The sequence below is a fragment of the Drosophila mojavensis genome, unplaced genomic scaffold, assembly GCF_018153725.1.
Source record: "Drosophila mojavensis isolate 15081-1352.22 unplaced genomic scaffold, ASM1815372v1 contig_36, whole genome shotgun sequence".
NCBI classification, from domain to species: Eukaryota; Metazoa; Arthropoda; class Insecta; order Diptera; family Drosophilidae; genus Drosophila; species Drosophila mojavensis.
The window spans coordinates 14,241,382-14,259,852 of record NW_025318858.1 but is presented as its reverse complement, the minus strand read 5'-3'; the positions used below and the strand labels follow the sequence as shown (position 1 = coordinate 14,259,852).

The 18,471-nt window shown below is 38.5% G+C and overlaps 2 protein-coding genes across 2 annotated transcripts; both read left to right on the top strand.

The window, feature by feature from the left end:
* Positions 1-7,068: 7,068 nt before the first annotated feature.
* Positions 7,069-8,988, top strand: LOC6576774. Its single transcript, XM_002002724.4, has one exon. The coding sequence runs from the start codon at positions 7,176-7,178 to the stop codon at positions 8,568-8,570; it is 1,395 nt and encodes a 464-aa protein (XP_002002760.2). The 5' UTR covers positions 7,069-7,175; the 3' UTR covers positions 8,571-8,988.
* A 4,612-nt stretch (positions 8,989-13,600) lies between these two features.
* LOC6576773 (septin-interacting protein 1) lies at positions 13,601-17,335 on the top strand. The gene is made up of 3 exons (XM_002002723.4): positions 13,601-13,805; positions 13,862-16,179; positions 17,070-17,335. Exons 1-3 carry the CDS (start codon positions 13,697-13,699, stop codon positions 17,199-17,201), a joined length of 2,559 nt encoding a protein of 852 aa, XP_002002759.1. The 5' UTR covers positions 13,601-13,696; the 3' UTR covers positions 17,202-17,335.
* The last annotated feature ends 1,136 nt before the right edge of the window (positions 17,336-18,471 follow it).

Genomic DNA, 18,471 nt, shown 5'->3' with positions numbered 1-18,471 from the left:
TAAATTTTTTTTTAAATTTTTGTTAGAAAATAATAATTTAATTATTTAAAAAGAAGTGAATTACAATATAAGGTCTTTCTGAAAAGTGGTTTATTACGTTCTTAATCATCATTAAATAAAGGAGACTGTTCTCGGTAATAAACAAATATTTCTCAAAAAATTTCTCAGCAAGGAACTAATGTGTATATTTGCATATAATTATTTATATGAACATATGCATTTGTTTTGATATTATCCTAGACTGAATTATCATTGTAAAAAACCCAGTTTGAATTAAAATTATACAAATGCATAGGCAGGTTGTGTCAAAAGTAAGTAAAATATAGTCTTAAAAACCAAAATGAATTGCCTTTAAGCCAACTAGCTACAAATGATTTATATTATCTATATTTACACATGTATTTATATTTATAACATGATATACTCTATTTTCAGTTAATATAACTCAATTTTTCCAAGTAAATGAACAACATAAATGAAACTAGGAAACTACAAACCTTAAGTGCTATACAAATATGCTATATTGTTGATTTCAATCATTCAAATTAAACTCAAAACTTCAAATATACACATAAATTCACTTTAGACACAAGCACAAAGTCACACCCACGCACACCAACACACACAAATTTGCGCATATGTCTCGTAGCACCTAGCTAACGTCAACCTCCTTTGTTGTCCTGAAGAAAAAACATCTGCAGTTGCCAGAAACAAATAAATTTGCACAAGCTGCCAGTAGGTCAAGTTGCCTGCCCGCTTGCCGGCCAACAAGAGCTGGCAACAAAAGTTTTTGCAGCTCAAAAACAATTTTGTGGCAACCCGTCTGATGTCCTTCACATCAGAGCAGACACCACGCCCACTCCCCCTAGTCGGAGCCTTAAATGTGCCACACAATTCGGCAGCTCAAAAGTTTTGTTACAACTTTTGCTCCATTTAATATATACGCATATAGCTCATATATACATATATTATGTTATCCTGTGCGCTGGCAACATTATTTGGGTGATTTCGTAATTTGACCCTCAAAATGATTGCCACATAACAAAAAAAACACACACACATACATTCGAATGTATATGTATATATTGTAGATCCTGAAGCATGTCTAATATTTATACGTATATTTAATGAAGGTAAAACTCTTGTGTTTACGTTTAGTCTTTACTTTTTGCACCTGTGTATGTGTGTGTGTGTGTGTGTGCCTCCTGCCTGCCCTTTTGTGTTTGCTTAGTCTGTCTGGCTGTCGGACACGTCTGTTTGGGTCAGCTTTAACCAATTTCTTGCTCCAATTTCATTGACTATGGCTGTAGGCCAACCAAAAGACTGTTAACAAGTTATGTAAACTCTGTGAACAATGGCAACAAATCCCGATTCCCACAATGGAAATTCTGTTATGCTCACAATAGCTGTAAATGAGCAAAGTATTTTAAATGCTGCTCAAGTTGGCAGTTCAACTCAAGTTATGATCTAGTAAATTAAAGTCATATATTAATTGTTAAATTATATAAAATATATAAAGAAATATATATAGAGATAAGTGTCTGTGTAAATTAAGAAATATATATAGAGATAAGTGTCTGTGTAAATTAATTATGCTATAAAATTTATATATTTTGCAGGTGGGCCAATAATATTTTTGTTGCATACTTTGAAGGGTTGCAAAAATGTAGGGGAAGTACTTTTGTAGTAGAAGCAATCTATATATATCTTAAAGCAGACTTTATTTATAAATAACTTTCTTCTATTCTGTTTTTTTTTTTTTTTTTTTTTTTTTGCTTGAGCAGATTTCATTATCCAATTTTTGCTACTGAAACCGTTAGATTATTTTAACAAAACAAGTAAGGTAAAGCATATTAAAGCACAGCTAATCCTATAGAAGACCCAATCGACACAACTACATATATCAAAACAATGTTCAATATTTATCGGATTTCTATTTACTTTAATCTCTTGGCAATAGTGCAACATATTCAAACGAATTCTGCAAGTCTCCAAGATCCGTAAGCGAACAGCAGAACAATTTCTATTGATTTCCACTTATTGCTCTAAACAATTGCCTAGCATTGCAAAGAGTGCCCATAATTGACATCGTTACATATGGAAGGTAAAGTTCAATCAAAGTCAAGCATATAAAATGAAATGTTTGCTGGTCAATAAGAACTGGCAGCTCGCCGCTCTGGCCGGACCAACATGAAGGCCCAATATATTTAAGCAACTAAATCAAAGCCAATAAATACTAGCCGAAGCAATTGCCACAATAAATATGAACAAAACTGGGTCCTAGCATAGAGCAATGAAAACGTTTTTCAATTGATTTGCAAGGGCGCTCAGCCAAAAACTAAAAACGGCCAGGCAATCAATGAAGGACGAGGACCCCGACTTGGACACGGACAATGACATGGACATCAACGTTGCGACGTGGATGAGAGAAAATGGTATAGCGTTTGCATTTCATTGACCCTTTAAATGGCAAAGATGGACACACACACACACTCAGCGAGTTTGTTGTGTGTATGTGTTTGTGTACAGCAAGCAGCTGCCGTTCACGTCAGTTCCGCAAAAGTGGTGAAAAATTTGATTTTGGGAGTTTATTCAATTTGCTGCATGTTTGCATGTGTGTGTACGTGTGTGTGTGTGTGTGTGTATTGGTTATAGCCTGCAGCGGCTGGACGAGCTTTTAAGTGCATGCACAGAGAGTAGGAGAGAGAGTGACAGAGATAGGGAGAACTAGCTAGAATGAGATGGACTTGGAGCAAGCTCTCTGGCAATATAATACAATCAACATTCGACTTGGACTCGATACGCATTCAATGCGTTTTGCTTTTGAGGTGCAGCCAAAGCAGCAGCAGCAGCAGCTAAAATGAAAAAGCTACCGTTGCGTAGGCTCACACACACACATACACATATACGTACGCATACACACTCACACACATGAACATACGCACACAACGAGATGGTCACTCACACAATTGCAGTGAGTTTTTCTCCTCATATGCAACGCCATTTTATGTATAGGCTCGTCATTCGCTCACTCGCTCGCACCCGCCAGCTCTCCCTATAATGCCGTTCGTTCGCTCATCGTGCCTATGTACAGTAGTGCACAACATGTCGTAGGGGAGGCGAAGGCGGTGGCGGTGTGAGTTGGACAGCATGTGGGGCTGGTTGACAGGGTCGACTGAACACACATGCGTTTGGCCTTTTGCCTGGCACACATAACGAGCGACTGCGGCAGTTGCAAAGGCAGCGGCAGCAGCGATGGCAGCAGCGCCAGCGTCGCGTTTCGTTCGCTTTTACTGATTGGACTTGCACACTGGAGCAAATGGCATTTGTTGCTTACCTGAAAAGATAGCAAGATAAAATATAAATTAGTTAAACATAATAATATTTATAAATACAATTAAAAAACTAAAGACAGTTTTAGGCACTTAATGCTATTAAAGAATAAAATTTAATTTTAGGTACTTGACAAATATTTAAAAATACTTTTTTTTATATATACAAGTATAAAATTTAATTTTAAAAATTGAATCTCATAATTTTTATTTATTTATTATTTTTATTCGTTAAATTTTAAAAAAATATATTTCATATACTATTTTAGTTTTCTAGCTAACAATTTGTTGTTTTATAACTCATTTCTGACAATGCCGCATACGCGTAATTTAAAATAAATATTTATATCGTTTTTTTTTTTTTCTTTTTTTCTATTTTTAATATATTTTGTATATTCAAGTTGATAATTGTTAGTTTTAAATTCATTAATGACAATGTCAAATAATAATAATTTAAGGCCCAAAAAGTCAATTTATTAGTAAAATACAAATATTAAACTCAATCGATTTAAAAACTTGTTACCAAAAACTTTATTTATACTCGATACACTCAATTAAGAACAACTAATATTATATTTTATTTCAATATTTAGACCTTTCCAATTCCATGCATACCTTGCACCACTGTGCACAATGGCAATGCAAAAACTGCGCCTCCAATGCAGCAGCCAAAAAGCAACAATACCAACACCAACAACAACAATAGAAATGCGCAACAAGAGAGTGGCGTGAGTCCCTCGCAGCTTTCCAGCGAGTTAGAAGAGACGCGACGACAACGTGGAAAAAAGCCGTGGCAAAAGCAGCGGCATCGGCAGCGACAGCGACAGAAGCACAGGCAGCGGCAGCGGAGGTAAACGCAGAGCGAGAGAGGCAAAAAAGCAGCGACGCGCCGACCACGCAACGCATGTGACCCACGCGGCTAACGAACGCACCATATGCAATACATGAACGACGCAAGCAGAGCAGAGGAGCAGAGCACGATGAGAAGAGGGGGGAATGGCGATGGCAGAGCCATTCGAGAGTGGGAGGTGACTACCCAAAAAAACAATGGACAAGCACTAAAATGCAGCCAGAATGAAATGTGCACAGCGTCACAGAAAACACAACACACACGCACACTAACTCACACACACTCGCATACATACAAATGTACATGTACACAGCATGAGCATGAATGCAGGCGAATGGCTATGTACGAGAATCGGATGACCATGTATTGCCATTGACCACCAGGCCAGCTCTCTCTCACACTCTGCCAGCGCTCCTCTCTGTGTTTCCCCATCTCTGTCATTCGTTCATTCGATCACTGTCCTTGTCGTGCTAATGCAGGCCTCCTCAGGCCGCCTCGCTTGTTTACCAATTTATTTTGCGCACAAAACGAAACACGGAAAATGCATGAGGCCCAAAAAGGAGCGTGGAGAACAAGCAGCAAGCAAACGCAACGTAGCAACGCAATGGATAGCCACAGCATACACTCATATCAACAACAACAACAACAACAGTTATGTTGGCAGCCGAAGCAGCAGCAGCAGCACAAATTTCAGTTCGATTTTTGGTTCATAACGGAAAAAATTTCTGCAGCCTCTCAGTCACTATCTCTTACTAACCCCACCATACAGCCCACTCGTTGGTCTGCTCTGCTCTGCTCCTGCACTCTCGCTCTTCCTCACTCCTGTTCATTTGTTTTCATCTTGTAGCCGTTTCAGTTGGATTTTTTTCTTCCTTTTGCTGTTTGCCACTTTGTGCGTAGATTTTCCTTTACCTTGGCTGTTTTATTTTTATTTTTTTAATTTTTGTTCAGAGTTTTTGCCTCGCTTCTTTTTATCGCGACTTACGCTTTGATGGAATGACCGGGAAATTCTTTTTTGCTCTTTCGCTTGGCCCTGACTTATACTCAAACTGCTGTGGCTAGGAGGGGGCGGGCACAACGTACTACGTAGACACATTGTTAGTTGGTTCACGTAGTATGCGACTGAAAAACGACAACTACAAATAAAGCATCCACAGCGGAGTAGAGAAAAATGTGGCACAAAGGACAGGCGACGTCTAAAAGCCAACTAGAAAACATGGTCAAAAACAGAGACAAAAAAAAAAAGACAACAACAAAAATAATAAGAGAACGAGCTCAAAGAGTTGATGGGAAACAGGCGCAGTGAGAACGAATTATGGGTTTGAAATAAAATCTATAGATGATATTTCAGAGTAAAAGCTATTAGAAATGTGAGCTAACTAGTATAAGACGCCTCCAAGCATATGGGGTTGGAATGAAATTGATTCTATAGATGATATTTTAGTAGAAGCTCGTATAAGTAAGTATAGCTAGTATAAGACGAGCTGATATTTCAGATAGTAACTTAATATAATTTTGAGCTAACTAGTACAAAATGACTAAGAGAATGAAGTGCTGAGGCTTTCTTTATATGATTGAAGTGTAGTTTCATGGAATTTCTGTTTCTATGAAAACAATAAAAAGTAGAATTTTTATGAGTTATGAAAATATTTTTTGTAAAAGAATAACACCGAACTAAAGCTAAGATTGCTTGTATTTTAACTCAACCCTACGTAATGCTAAAGTAAATCATTTTCTAATAAATAAGGGGCTTCTATTTTAAGTTTTAACGTCTTCAAGTCAAAATTGTACTTTCGGTTCCTTTATATTTTGTGCTTTAAATTCGTACTTTATTAATCAGTTTTCTCTTTCGTTTCAACAATGCCAAAATGGTTATACCAACAGCTGAAATTGTAGCACTTAGTATGCCTTCAGCTTCCCTCTCCCTCTCTGTCTCTCTTTTCTTTTTAACTCTGCTTGGTATATGCGACGCACGCCTGAAAGTCGACTACAAAGTCCACACTCGATGTTTGGTTAAGAAGTCCGGAGTGGGTTGAGTTTCAGGTTGGGTTGAGCAGACTCTGAAACCATCAATTGAGGCGAGACTAAGTTTATTGCATGTGGCTATCCAAGGCTATGATATATGATTTATGTTCATCAATTGCAATGTTTATAAAGTTGCTGCTATTGAACTTTCTTTAGAATCTAATAAAGTGTTAGATTCGGTTACTTTTGGGGATTCAGATTATCTAGGGCAATGTTGAGGTAGTCGATAAATGTTTTTATTTACTTCTGAGCGAGTTTTCGTTTGCGAGCTGACGTTACACGTTGTAGAAATTATTCAGCCATTACATTAGATAATCAATATCAGTCAAGTATTTTTGACACTAGCTGATTGACAAGTTTAGTGTCTGGATTTATTATTTGTTTAGTTTATTATGAATTTATAAAGGCATGAATAATTTATAAAAGTGTAATTTATAATAACAAAAATAAATTAAATAAATGTAAAAAAATATAAACAACTATATATGTAATAGTAATATATATTAAAATAATATGCAATTTAGTAATATATATTAAAATGGAAAAATTAATATATAATAAAAACAAATTTAGTTTTATTAAATGTAAAACATTTTCTGATATATAAGAACAAAATAATAAATAATAAAATCATAAACAAATGAATAATACATATTTAAACCAAGAATTTCATATTATAAAATAAACATAATATTTTACCTTTACAGTGCCTGCCAATCTTATAAAAAAATCTTAAAAATTACTTTAAACACTACCAAATTTGACTTTATTTAGTCTAGAAGTATTTGTTAATTCTTTTAAACAATCAGATTCGATCAGGTAGTTTTGTTCAATTTTGACACCTGAGAAAACAAACCACATACTTGACTAGTTGCCAGGATTTCATTATTCTAGCATTCATCATCAGTCAACCACCCAAAAGAATTTTACGAATTTTGAACAATTTTAACGTAACATTAAACAACAAAATGAACAAAATAATTTCAATTTTTGTTAAACTTTTGCTACTCCTGCTGACATTGAGCAACTGCTGTGACGGCCTGTTCGAGGAGCGTTTCAACGATCAGCATGTCACATATTTGCATGCAGGTGTACCGCATGTCCAGGACGCCTTGACAATGCTGCAGACGTTCTACTCACAGAATCGCATACACATCTATTGCCGTCGTGATCAGCCGCTGAAGGTGCGGAATATCTTTCAGAGCAATCGACTGCTCTTGATGACCCAAGCGCCGAGCGCTAAATACTCGCAGTACAAGGCGCCCACGGCACAGGGTGTTTACGATGCGCATCTGGCGCACAAGGAATGCTTTGAGGGTAAATTTCTGAGCGGACGGAATAAAGGGCTGCACTATATCTCGTTGCCAGCCCATGCGCACTATTGCTACGGCATCTTCACGGATCAGGCGTATAATCTAACGCTGCTGCAGGATCGCTGCGATACGGAGCGTGTGGCACGCTTTACGCTCGGCTTCATCATGTGGCTGGTCGAGGTGGCGACCTCGTTAAGCGAGTCCCTGATGTGCGTCTACAGCGTGGCCGCCTTGATGGGCATTCACCTGGCCAGCGTGGTTGTGGTTTGTGTCGCCCTCTTCTATCATGGCGATCGCAAGCTAAGCAGCATCCAGCCAGTGAGCACGAACTTCAAGCTGGTGCTCGAGCAGTATCCGACGAGCGTGGCTGTGGCCCTCGTTGGCGGCGTCTTTATTCTGGTCAATTTTTGCCAGGATCATCACAGTCTGTGGCGCCACGGCTGGGTGCGTTCTTTGTTTCGTCGATTTATGCGACTTTTGGCCTGTCTGTTCATCATGAACGCCTCGAATAATTCCGTGTTCGGCTGGTTATGCCTTACTTGCCTGATGCCCTGGCCGGAGCTGTGGTGGCTGCTGCAGTGGCTCCAATTGAAATTGATCAAGTTTCAGCGTCATCTGATGCCGCCCTCATTCAGGCGCCTGCTCAGCGAACGCGAATTCGAGGCGCAGGCGGGCTACGAGACACAGCGTGCCCTGAGCGAAATGCGTCAGCGTTTGCGTACGGCATCGCCCGACTGGGAGCAGCTGGCCCAGCTGCAGGCGCCACAGCAATTTGCCCAATTCATAAGCAGTGGCATCCACGAGCCGGACCAATCACTGCGGCGCATCGGTGCAGAGCCTCACATGCAGCGTGGTCAGACGGCAGCGCTAACCGGTCCAGTTCCAGCTCCAGCTCCAGGTCCAGATTCCGATTTAGATCCAGAGGCGACAATGTTACGTCATTTGGCAGCTGTTATGGATAGCGATTCGACTCAGTCCCTTGACTCCGCCTCGACCGAATCCCTCTGTAGGCAATTGCAATTTGGCTCCACGCGCAGCCTGCAGTGCTAGTCTAGTCTAGCATGCATTTGATAATTGAAAAGTAAAACCTTCTAATGGCAATCGACTGTCCATCCGAAGGAGAAAAAGAAATGTAAGGCGACTGCCTTCAGGCACACACGACCCACAAATTGAATCGAACCAAAACAGAAACAAGAGCAACAGAAACAACAACAGCAACAGTGACAGCAACAACGGCAACATGAACGACAATAACAACACACGCCTCACCACTCGCACCTTTATGGCAATGGGTCTTCTAAGGAAAGGAAGCGCCATACAGCAAAAACTTGAACTCTGGAGTTGAGATTGGTTGATGAGATGAAATGTTATAATATGAAATAGTCTAGTTTCGTTTTGATTTATCTAAACATGTTGGAAATTTTAATGTTATAAGGTAATAAAATAGCGGGTTTATAGCTAGGAAGAATGATTTGTTTTACTAAGATATATTATAGATTTTCAGGAATAAATATAGCTTCAAAAGTAAAATGATTTAAAAATTTTTTCAAGAATTTCTTATCTGGCAGAACTTTATGAAAGAAACATTTTTTTTTATTATTTATTTAAATTGTTTCCATTTATTATTTAAATTGTTTACTTAATTTTATTTTTGTGTTATTCATTCTTTTTTATTAATGTTTTGTATAAACCGGATTTACTAATTTTTATTTTTAAATACAATTATTTAAATTATTCTTTATTTTAGTTTTTATTCATTATATTTAAAATTTTTTATCGATTTAATTTTTTTATATACTGATATATTTTAGTTAAATAGAAAATAACCTACATTAAATATCAAATTTTTGAATGCTCATTAATGGTTTTACTGTCTGCCACGAAATTATTTGTCGTATAAAATGTGCAAATATATAACTAAAGTAAATATTATATACATAGGGATTATACTTTAAAAATGCAAATGCCTAACAAATTATAGCATTCGTGAAACTCTTGTAGAGCATTTAAAACTCTCAACCGCGCATCGTGCCGGAAGTCCCTTTAAAACGATATAGAGTCTATCAAATGAAGGCTCTATTAACTAAGACACATCGTAACTTTGAATAGAAAACTGTGCGTTTAGCTTATCTTTGAATGGATTGGAAGCCACGTTTATGGCCGGAGCAGCGCAACATGGCCAGGAAACTGGGTAAGAGTGCGTGAAGAGCGTTACAAATAACAGACTCGAAAAACATTTCTCGATAGCCTGGGCAATTTTCCCGGGCTGGCACAGATGTAGGCCTATTACCCCTGTATCTTTCCAACGCACACACACACAGCACACGCACATATCCAGTGCTGACTAAACAGTCAGCAAAGCTCTGTCAAACATCAGCCACGTTCGAATGAGCCCCGCCGCACAGCCACCCCAAAGAGCTCCAACCATTGATAGAGCCTGGACAAAATGCAAATGTGGAAAATGCGCTTTGGCATAACTGTGTGTGCGAGCTAGCACGTTTGTGCGTGTGCGTGTGTTGGTGTGTGTGCGTCTGTATCTATGTGGACAGTTGCAAAACGCATTTCAAATCGAAAAGTGGAACTTCAATCATTTGGCGGTGCAGGTAAACGACTCGCTAACGTTTTAGTTTTCGAATACCCTGTACAAATCAACTGTTTGCGAAATGTCATACCTGTTTCATAGTTTGATTGAGAGCTATTTACATATATATTATATAATCGAATCGTCGTCAAAGTAAGGAGTAGAATTCATATAAAATATTTCTATATATTACTTATATTAATCCTGTATATTATATATATCAGAATCATATCATATCATAATATATAATCATATATGTAAATCATAAGAAATATTAGCAATTATTTATATATTTAGAAAAGACATCACTTCTCCAAAGATAGGAGAGTATTTTACATAAAATATTTTCATAATAAATTCACTCAATTTAAAGAGCCAAAGAGCTAAAGTTGTAAACTTGATAAAAATATATAAACTGAGTTCGTGATTTATAAATATGTATTCTACTCAGATCAATTTATTGAATTGGGAAAGAAAACCCTAATGTCCGAGAGCTCTAGTTATATTTTATATAAATCCAGTATACTCCTACGATCTTTAGAAATATAATCGTTAAACAAAAACCTTACATCCAACTTGGTTGTACTAGACTTTTAATGGGGATTATTATGTATGGAATTTGTATATATATGGAGTTTTTTTTAGAAACAATCAGCAATATATTTTGTCAATTTAGTTATACTATCCACCCAACTATCTAAATAAATTTAGTTAACTAAAATTTTTCTATTCGTAGACATTTCTACAGGGTATCTCGCTGCTCTGTCCTATACTATCAATTGCATTTCTTTTTTCGCTTTGCTTTCTGTATATGTGCGTCACAGCAGTCGCTTTGCTCCTCATTGATGGTGGTTGGAAAATTGACTAAATGCAACGTTTCGGTGTTCATTAAGGAGGAGACCAAATGGGCCAATTTTCCCAGTCCTGGCACTGTTCTTGTGTCCTGCAACAGCCGAACGTATCCAATTGGATTTTTTCCAAATTTTGATCTCGGTGCCGCGCTAACTCGTTTTGCTCTCTTTGGTGGTTGTTGTTCTTGCTGCTGCTGCTGTTGTTGTTGTTGTTTATTCCTGTTTGGGACAGTGAAAGCGGGGTGGGAAAAACTGCATAGCCAGTCAATATTTTTCTGTTCTTTTATTTTTTTTATATCCCACGCAAGGATTTTTCGCAGTTGGGGTTGCAAAGCGAACGTTCAAAGTTACGTCAAAGGTCAGAGAACGGGCGCACATTCTGCAAGGGGGCACGGGGTTGGTTGGGAAAAAGTGAAAAGTTTTCAAGTCCGATTGTCAGAAGAGTTTTTTTTTTTTTTTTTTTTTGTTTTTGTTGTTGGAATACGTTGAGTAGGTTGACTTTTAAGGGTTTTATGGTGGGATAGCACGTTGATTTTAAAGCCCGGCTTGTTATTGAGTGTGAGTTTATGCCTTTGAATTATCAAAGCGAGAGCTTTAATAATAACCAAAACTATAGATCGTTTTTCATAGATAAAAATATGAAGTAGCTAAATTTGGCCCAAATTTAGTTTTTGAATAGCACAAAACTGTAACTATATAGATAGACAATTTCGTCTTTATTATTTAAATATTGTTTTGGTCAAAAATATATGTTTTATAATCTAAAGTTTTCTGTCAACATAAATATTTTATTAAATAGTATATTTTTATATCCTGTTAATGCTGCCTAGATTAATTTAAAATCGCTTTTAAGCAAACAAAATTTTACAATAAATACCATAAGTTAATAAAATAAATTAAGAGGCAGTCAAAGACAAACACCATCATAATACTAATGCTAATAGGCCATCTTGTTGAATTTTGTCTACTTGGAGAAAAATATTGTCAAATATTGTCCGGGTTTGTTGTTAAAAAAATAATAATAATAATAAAAATAATTTACTTCATATACTATAACATGATGTAAATTAAATTAAAAATATATAGAAAGTACTAGACAGTTAAAAAAAATGTAAAATCTATCTTTTAAAAATGTTCTAAATAATTATAAAATCCAAGTCTGCGGAGTACTTGTAGTTGTACCATTTACTTTTTTTTTTTTTTACTAATATTTGAATTAAATAATTATATTTTATATCTGCTTTTTTATAAACTTCTGAAACCACGAAGCTTGCTTGAATTTTGTATTTATTTTCGTTACCATAACTAACATCTCTAGCTTGATTACAGAAAAAAAGAACTTGTTCGCACAGTACTTAATGCTCAAATATTTACTTAATGTGCATTTTTAGTTCCCTTTCTTGTATTTACAGTAATTTCTCTCTCTTTAATACATTTCTCTTTCGCTTACCTGCACCATTTTGTTATTTTCTGTTCTTCTGTTCCGCTGCTGTTGTTATTGTTGTGGTTGCTGCTGATTACTTGCTTAATTAACAGTTAATCCAAAGGCAAATTAAATGCCAGCCCTAAAAAATTCAATGCCGGCAAAAAAAATCAACGAAAATGAAGAAAAGCAACTGGGCAAAATCTGTGGCGGGTTGAAGCTCGGGAACACAATGTTAAACGCACGTGTTAATTTCACTTTTGTTGTGCTTGCTATATTTGCGTGTGCTTTGGGTTTAGATACAATTAAAACTTAATGTTTGCAAATGTATTGAACGAATATTAAAATGCTATATACAGTTTATTGTGGAACGCAAATGTAACGCGTGCGGTTGTTGCGGCGCAGCTTATGCTTTAATTGCTGTCGTTTGCAATAATTTTAATGTTTATTTATTTTGTTTGTTGGCACTTTACGCAGCTGAGATTTCGCGTTGATACAATTTGTATGCGCAAGAACCGAACAATGAACCGCACGCAACAAGAACATTGAGAAGAATGTAATGTTATCGTAATGCACGTGCGGCAGTTCTGAACTGAGAGGAACTAAACGGGTTCGATTGCACCGAACTAAGAACTTTATTAGAGAACACGTTCTTTGGAATAATTATATTCAAATATTGACTGAATTAAACTAGAAAACTAAAAAGTTGGCTTTAAAATATTGTACAAATATTAATTTAAAAAAAAATTACATTTTAAATAAATAGTAATAATATTTCAAACATAAGTCGTATTATTGTAACGTACAAAATACACTTGTATGATGAATGATAAACAAGAAAATAATTATATTTCTTTATTATATGTACAAATATTAATGTATTATTTCACTTATTATTAATAGTTTTTAAAATTAAATAAAATGTGATGAACTAAATGAACAGAAAAATCTGTTATTGCAGCATGCTGTTATACTCAAAAAGGCAGCGTTAACTCAAAAACGTATGTTAGCTTTCAATCAGCTGTTTCATGGCGCGCATTGGAATATCATGGAACGGCGACTTGTACATTTGTTAAATAACTACAACAGCTGACAAGTATGAAATTAAAAATTAAAAAAATTAATATCGTAAAAATATTAGTGACTTCATAGTTACATGACAGCTGACACCAAAAAGGCTGAACAACATGCTTACATTAAAATATCGTTATTAACAGAGCGGCTAATTGTTAACGTTTTACAACACTATCATTAAAGTCAGCTAAACGTTTTTGTTTATTTCACACATTTTTAAAATATAATATATTTATGCCATAAAAATATGTCCGACAATGAGTACGAACGTTTTGAGATCACAGATTATGATCTGGACAATGAGTTTAACATAAACAGGCCACGCAGACGCCAAACCAAGCATCAACAAATTTATGGTATGAAATGAATACGCAAAACAAAATTGTAGAATTTAATTAATCTATTTGTTTAGGCATTTGGGCTGATGACAGTGACAATGAGGGCGAAGGCGAGAGCAGCGGTCGACGCGGTAGACGTGGTCTGGGCGGCGGCTCATCCAGCAAGCCCAAGGATTATACGGCTCCGGTGAATTTCGTAGCCGGCGGCATTCAGCAGGCCGGTAAAAAGCAGAAGGCAAAGCAGACACAAGAGGAACACGCGGAGAGTGACGAGAATGGCAGTGAGGCGGATGACAGCGACGAGGCGCGACCCTCATTTGGACGCAAACAGCCACAGCTGATGGAGGACAGTGATGCCAACAGCTCGGACAGCTCTGCGGCGGAGGAGGTGCCGCAACGCCCCAAAATGACCGCCAACAGCACTGCCGGATTGCGACACAAGTCACACATTGCCAGCAATCGGAATGTGGGCGCCTGGGAGCAGCATACACGTGGCATTGGTGCCAAGCTCTTGCTCCAAATGGGCTACGAGCCCGGCAAGGGTCTGGGCAAGGACTTGCAGGGAATCTCGCAGCCGGTGCAGGCGCATGTGCGAAAAGGACGCGGTGCCATCGGTGCCTATGGCCCAGAGACGGCAGCCAGCGTGCCCGGCCAGCCGAAGCAGCTGAAGATGGAGGACGATGCACAGAAGGAGGCCAAAGAGACCAAGGAGCAGCTCAACAAATGGAAGAAAGGTGAAGTACGTGAAAAGAACACCAAGCGCTACTACTACAAAACCGTGGAGGAGGTGATTGCCAAGGGCAAGAAGTCGGATCATTTGCTGTCCGAGAAGCTAAGCAAGCGGCTGGGCAATGTGCCAGTCATAGACATGACCGGACCGGAGCGCCGCGTGCTCAGCGGCTACCATGCCTTGGCCCAGAACAAAATCACGCCCGAGGAGACGCTGTACGACACCCAGGCGGGCGATGAGAATGCCGAAAAGGCCACACCAGTCTCCGTGTTCAGCATGCCGGAGCTGACGCACAATCTACAGCTGCTCGTGAGCCAATGCGAGCAGGAAATCATTGCGATTGACAAGGAGGAGCGCGAATGCTCCGACAGACAGGCAGCGCTACAGCACGAACAGAAACAGCTGCTGGAGCTGGTGCAGCTAGAGCGCAATCATATGAACACGCTGGAGGCAGCGCTGCTGCGGCTCGAGCAGCTGAGCGAGTCGCCCGATCTGAGTCTTGATCAAGCGGAGCGCCTCTTCCTCGAGCTGCAGCACGACTATGCAGCCGAGTACAAGGAGTTCGGGCTGGCCGATCTGGCGGCGGGCGTCATTGCGCCGCTGGTGAAGCGTGAGCTGAACGATTGGCAGCCACTGGAGCAGCCCACACAGCCGCTGCAGCTGATCAAGCGCTGGCGTGGCATATTGCAGCAGCAGGATGAGCTCGAGCTGGCGGATCAGCAATCACGCAACGTCTTCGATCCCTACTCCTCGCTCATCTGGGCTGGGGTGATGCCATCGTTTCGCGAGTGCGCCGCCAACTGGCAGCCGAAGCAGCACGCGCCGATGGCAGCGCTGCTCGATGCTTGGGCCCCGCTGCTGCCCACCTGGGTGCTGGACTCGGTGCTGGAGCAGTTGGTGCTGCCACGGCTGACGGCGGGCGTCCAGGATTGGGATCCATTGACCGACACGGTGCCCATTCACAGCTGGATCCTGCCCTGGCACGGCATACTAGGCGCCAAGCTGGAGGAGTCCATCTATCCACAGATACGCAGCAAACTGGGCGTGGCACTGCAGGCCTGGTCGCCGCAGGATCGATCAGCGCGCGCCATGCTCACGCCCTGGCAGTCGGCGTTCCCGGAGGAGCAACTGGTGCAGTTCCTGCTGCGCTACATCATACCCAAGCTGCAGGCGGTGCTGGCGGAATTTGTCATCAATCCGCTGCAGCAGAACCTGGAGCTGTGGCATCAAGTGTGGGAGTGGCACGAGCTCATACCCGCCCATCACATGGCCCAGCTGCTGGACAAGCACTTCTTCCCCCGCTGGATGCAAGTCCTGGTCATTTGGCTCAATCAGGCGCCAGACTTTACGGAGATTTCGCGCTGGTATGCCGGCTGGAAGAGTATGCTGAGCGAATCGATTCTGCGCGAGCCCTGCATCAAGGAGCATCTGCGTCGCGCCTTGGACATGCTGCATCGTGCCACAGATGCTGTGCTCCAGCCCACAGCAGCCCCGCCTCCACCCATGCCACCAGCACCAGCCCCAGTCCTGCTGACGCCCGTGATGCTCGTCGATGTGGCGCCGCCCGCACAGCTGGAGTTCAAGGAGCTCGTCTCGCAGAAGTGCGCCGAGCTGGGCATCATCTTTGCCCCACTGCCCGGCCGACGGGAACTGGGCAAACAGGTAAGCGATGAAGAGGAATGCGTCAATAGATAGTTTTGAAACTATCCAAAATTGGATTATATCTAGAATATCTTGTTACCGTGTCTATGAGGCAATTCTAGCCTCATTTGTTTCTACTTTGATCTCATTTATTTATGGATTCTATATATTATGTTAGATCTTCTCATTTTTTGTTTTTAGAAATTGTCCTTTAACTTGTAATACTTCTGCCATTTCATATTTAGTCATAGAACTATCGAAGCTCACATTGAATCAATTTATATAGATTTCCATGCCATCTAAATATTCAATATTCGAAATTTCGGAGTAAAATTAAAATTAGGTGTTATATAATTCAAGGTATAATTCATATTACCTTTCAATCCGAGCTCAGTTTGAATTGCATCTAAATTTAACTCCGAAAAAGCTTATTCCATTTGCATTTAGAAATAGGCTTTAACTATGAAATTTAAATTACTTTTTATTAGATCCTATTGTATTGGCTTACGCGAAACTCCAAGATCACATTTCGAACTCCGAAATCCAGTTGAATAACTCCGAACTATAATGTCTTAAATTGGAGTTATTATTTATGATTTGTTATCTTTAATTGGAATTATAATACATATATTATTGTATTTATATGACTCTATCATATTATATGTATTATAACAAATTTTGATCGATATTCCGCTAATTAATTTGAATTCGGATTATGTAGCATAATTTAAAATAGTTTAAATTTCTATAATCCAGTGGGATTTTTTATTTATTTATTTTTTTTTTTTTAATTTACAATATATGTATATATTATACACTATAAAAATATTACAACTTATCTATAAATAGTAAATATTTATATAATATATATTTACACCCATATTAATCGACCTTATTTGTGTTATTTTCAGATCTACCGCGTGGGCAAACTCTTTTGCTATATCGATCGGAATGTTTGCATGTTAAGCGATATCAGCTTTACGAATTGGCAGCCGGTGGGACTGAATCATCTACTGGAACGAGCGCAGACGGGCATCATCTAGAGAGAAGGCATTAACTAGTCTTCATTATTGTTTAAGAAGTAAAGTTTAAGTAAACCCCTATGAATGTGGGGCGATTTCGATTGCCCATAATTTCAAATAATAATTAAAAGTCTTCAAGATGAAAGTGTACTCAATATTTACATCTGTTCATGTTCAATAGGCCAACTGCCTCGGGCGGCAATACGAGTAGCAAAATTAGTTGTTCATATTTTGAAGCACTTTAAATGATTATCTGTGTAGTTGTTCACTTGCTGGAAGTGCTTCTGCCTTCTGTGCGGCAAAAATATTTCTTCATATCTTAAAGCACTTTGGTTGTTTATATATATTTATTCAGTTGCTCGCCTCTGCGAGTTATCTATCCGTCTAACCGTAGCTCAGGTAGCCTAAACCATGAGAACTTTGGTATGAAATTTAAAAAATGGTAACTTGTTTAAATTAAAATGATTTTAATTAGAATCAGATTATAATCAGTATAATCCAGCCATATACAGTATATATATATGTATGTATCTAAGCCTGTTTGGGTCTTTGTATTTAGGCAGAGCTAGAGCCCAAAACTGAGGCAACTAGCATAAAGATGCATACTGAAAAATTTGCAAATAAGAAATAACTATGAAATAATATGTATGTATTGTATACACTTTAACCAAATTAGATCGTGACACTTGAAATGGTTATATATATTAAAATACATATTCATCCAAATTAAATTCTTAATCCATTTCAATTTTATATGGCTTCGCTGTTTTGAGTAAAAAACAAACTACAAACTTTTGTATTCATACTCATACCGTTTGCTAGTAATTATTTGTACTAGTAATACTCTAGATTAGATTACGTAACCCTTTTTACATACATATTCATGTTTAGTTTCAAGTCGTAAATGTCGTCAGTGTTTGAGCTACGACTCTACTGCTAGCAACTGCTCTTGGATTCTCTAAAATTGAAGTCAGATAAGTTAGCATAGGTTTACCTATAGCTTGGGGCTTGTACTGCATTTCAAAGTCTAATAAATGATCATTTTATTATTTTTATTTTTATTTTTCTTATATGTATATATACAGTGGAATCCGGTTATAGCGAACAGAAGGAGCAAAAAAAATATTTTTTTAATTTTTTTTACGGGTACCATGTCTGTAAAGGGTTTTATCATAAAAAAAATTAATTTTGTAATCAAAATAATAATTATTTATATATATTATTTCAATAACATGGTATCGAAACATTTGTGTGACGTCGGCATTGCAGCTTGTCTCTCTCTCTCTCTCTC

Bases quoted from the DNA above. Each gene is read 5' to 3' on its own strand.
- LOC6576774 (XM_002002724.4), top strand. From the start codon at position 7,176: ATGAACAAAATAATTTCAATTTTTGTTAAACTTTTGCTACTCCTGCTG.
- LOC6576773 (XM_002002723.4), top strand. From the start codon at position 13,697: ATGTCCGACAATGAGTACGAACGTTTTGAGATCACAGATTATGATCTG. The intron at 13,806-13,861 runs GTATGAAATGAA...CTATTTGTTTAG, and splicing joins CAAGCATCAACAAATTTATG to GCATTTGGGCTGATGACAGT. The intron at 16,180-17,069 runs GTAAGCGATGAA...TGTTATTTTCAG, and splicing joins GACGGGAACTGGGCAAACAG to ATCTACCGCGTGGGCAAACT.